This window comes from Parasteatoda tepidariorum, unplaced genomic scaffold, assembly GCF_043381705.1.
Source record: "Parasteatoda tepidariorum isolate YZ-2023 unplaced genomic scaffold, CAS_Ptep_4.0 HiC_scaffold_583, whole genome shotgun sequence".
NCBI lineage: Eukaryota > Metazoa > Arthropoda > Arachnida > Araneae > Theridiidae > Parasteatoda > Parasteatoda tepidariorum.
In genome coordinates this window covers 1-3,502 of record NW_027261831.1, presented here as the reverse complement: position 1 = coordinate 3,502, position 3,502 = coordinate 1, and the positions used below count along the sequence as shown (strand labels likewise).

General features: G+C 32.3%; 2 protein-coding genes across 2 annotated transcripts; both read right to left on the bottom strand.

Moving 5' to 3' along the window:
• Positions 1–699: 699 nt before the first annotated feature.
• On the bottom strand, positions 700–1,572 carry LOC107455208 (general transcription factor II-I repeat domain-containing protein 2-like). The gene has a single exon (XM_043052499.2). It carries the CDS (start codon positions 1,570–1,572, stop codon positions 700–702), a length of 873 nt encoding a protein of 290 aa, XP_042908433.2.
• A 5-nt stretch (positions 1,573–1,577) lies between these two features.
• LOC139424887 (protein FAM200C-like) lies at positions 1,578–2,294 on the bottom strand. The gene has a single exon (XM_071176952.1). The coding sequence runs from the start codon at positions 2,292–2,294 to the stop codon at positions 1,578–1,580; it is 717 nt and encodes a 238-aa protein (XP_071033053.1).
• Between the last annotated feature and the right edge of the window lie 1,208 nt (positions 2,295–3,502).

Genomic DNA, 3,502 nt, shown 5'->3' with positions numbered 1-3,502 from the left:
ATCTCTAGTTTTTTATTTAATGAGAGTAAATTAAAAATATAAAGACGAGAATGTGTTCTTTTTTCTTACACTTACCGCCTACTTCCCGTTCAAGTCTTTTGTTTGTGTCCATATGGAAGGTTATTCAACAGCGCTGTAGATTAGGGGGGGGGGGACGAGAGGACTGTCCTAGCTCCTATTCAATCGTCCACACTTTATGAGACTTTCTATAATGCATGCACACTTTCTACACATTCAATAACAAAAAGTATTTAGTTATATGCTACACCGTTTAACATAAAGAAATCTATTTTTAAATTATTTGGAAGAAATGAAGAAGTAAATTTGTTTTGTTAATTTTCCTTTTTTTAATTTGCTCTTAAATATTGTATATAATGCTAAAATATTCAATTATAATTGTTCATATATGAGTTAAAATATTGAATTAGACTTGTAATATCTATACCAGAGGTGGGGAACTTTTTTACCATTAGAGGCCACATTTAAATTAGGCAGCAATAAGAGAGGCCGCATTAGCTGATTGACCTAAGAAAGTGACTTTTGTGAAATTATTATAGTTTTTCTATAGATTTAACAATTTATTGCATTATATAGAAAAAATAAAATATAATACTACAAAATTTTAAATATAATATACATATAAAATAATATAAAGATATTATAAAAAAATACAATTAAAAATATTTTTTATTCACTAAGTTAGTGACTTATTTGGCTTTGTTTTTTGTTTGATAGTAATTGTATATTTGGATCAAGTTTCGTAACACACAGCTTTAATTGATCCTCCAAATGTGCATCTGTAATTTGCGTTCTTAAATTTGTTTTTATTTTTGACATGAGAGAAAATGTTGTCTCGCAACAGTAGGTACTTCCGAAGCAGGAAAGTAAACGGCGAGCATGTTCTCGAAGGCATGGATATTCAACAGCATTTTTCCAGATTTCTATGGGATCCTTTTTAGCGCTAAAAAGGGATTTGATGATACTATCTTCCCCTAAATCAATTAACTCCATTTGTAGTTCTGCAGGAGCCTCAGATATATCTATTAAATGTGGTTCAAATGCAAGTTTCATAGCAGGAGTGTGCTCGTCAAAATCAGAAAATCTTTTAGTATACTCTTCTATTAAACAATCCAAGACACATACATATTCATCGAATATTTTATTTTCACAGTTCTGCTCATTTAACATTTTAGCTAGCTCCGGGAAGTGTAGTGCAGATATTTCCGATCGACAAAGCAATGTTTTGAAAAATGATAATTTTTTTCTAAAAGCTTGGATCTTTTGCCACATTTCATAAATATACCTCGTTTCACCTGGCAGGCAAATATTTAAATTGTTTTGTTTTGTCATCATATCAGACAAAAATGCAAGGTTTTTGAGAAATACTTCATCTGATAGATCACATTGTTTTCCTTGTTCTTGATAAAAGTTTAAAATTTGTCGTCGTAAAGACAAAACTTTTATCAAAACCTGACCTGTTGATAGCCAGCGAACCTTGCAGTAGTATGGTAGGTCAACACTATACGTTTCCTCATCTAAAGAGAGCATCTGCCGAAATTCACGATGACGCATTGCATTTACGCGAATATAGTTGACAATGGCAATGGTTCTATCCAGAGTGTCTTGCAAAATGGTAGATTTTGCTGATGCAAAATGCAGTGAAATGATATCAATTTTTTCAAGTTTAAGTTTTCCTTTTTTAACAAAGCAACGAATTCTTCTTTTTTGCCTCTCATGGAAGGTGCGCCATCGGTGCAGACACTGACTAAATTACTGACATTCAATTGTAATTTATTACATACTTCTTTGAAGTTTTCGAAAATATCGGCTCCGCGAGTTCTTCCAGTTAGTGTACCCAACGCAAGTAGTTCTTCGTAACATTGAAAATCTTTAGTTATAGCACGAATAAAATATAAAACTTGTGCCGAATCTGTTTTATCAGTGCTTTCATCTAAAGCAACTGAAAAATAAACATCTTCATTTTGTATAATTGTTTGAAGTTGCTCTGTTACATTTTGCGCTAATTCGTGCTGTCGATCTGTTACAGTTCTTCTTGAAAGAGCTAATTGTTTGTATTTGTTGACATTTCTTGGATCTAACATACTCACTGCTTCAACAATGCATTCTTTAATTATTTCAATGTCACTAAATGGTTTGCCTCTTTTTCCAAGTATATGTGCCATTTTATACGTAACAGCAACTGCAGAGGAATTTTGATTTACAAAGGCACTAAAAGATGCCTCCCAGAAAGCATGTAACCTTACGACAACCTTGAGTTTTAACTTTATTTTCATTGTCACTAAAAGGTTTGCGGTAAAAACCTTTTTTCAATGACGTAAAAATATTACTATTTCCAACCTTTCCTCCTTAAAGGAAAACTAAATGATTTTTAAATCTTTTTTAAAAATATTGTTATTTAGGTTAAATAAACAAGCAAATTGTAAACCTTATTTTTTGCATTTTTGTTTGCTGTCATGATTAGATTAGCAGAAATATTAAGCGAAAACCTATTTCAAAGGAAACGAAATAAAGCAAATATTAACCTTTTCAGCGAAAATATTAGTAAATAATAAGAAAATATTTTGCAAAGGGCCTCATTTAAAGGAAAGCAAATAAACGAGAATAAGACCATGATTTTGGATTCTTTTTTTAAAGTCTGCGAAAGTACAATACGAAAACTTTCTTTGAAAGGTTTCTCGACACAAGTATAAGTAATAGTTCTTTTTCAGAAACTTTTCATTCGAACAATCTCATTAAAATAATAAATAAAATTTGAATCTGGAGTTTAAAATTGACTCTTCAATATTTTTGTTACATATTTTCTTTTCTTCTCGAATATGGCTTTAGGGGTCCTATGCGTTGCGGTTCCTTTAAAATGTGTGGCCTTCCCTCGTTCATTTTACCTTATTGCAAACCTAATTTTGGTGTAGCAATAAAATATTCGCGCGAAGAGAATTTTATTTAAAATATTTATACGCAGAAAAAATTCGTCCAACAGTCTAGTGTGAGCAAGAGGGTCATCGATATTAAGACTCCACGATTTATGACTAACGAGGAGTGATGGTGAAAAGAAAATCAGCTTAGTGCACCTACCGCCTTTATTTCCCTGACAAGCTGGTACCCGCTCTACAGCTGGGAGGATTCAAAACCTAAACCCACAGTTTTTTTCATCATATCTTTGAAGTGAATTTAAGAACATTTTGTTCACAGAACTCGATGTATAGTGTACAAAATAAAAGACAGACCACCCTGAATAGATTTCGATCTAATGACTGAATTTTCACGTGATATAACTCAATCTTAAAATACCAAACAATCGTACCAAAGGGAATTTTTATACACTATTTAGGGGGCACATAAAGGGCCGAAATAGATTTTGTTAATTAACCGGAATGAAGTTCTTTAAGCTATATATTCGTGCAAACAACTTGTGAGTCGTGGTGTGGTTGTTAGCGCCATGGGTAAAGAAGTTAGTAGATTCGGTGGTCAGGGGTTCGGTCCT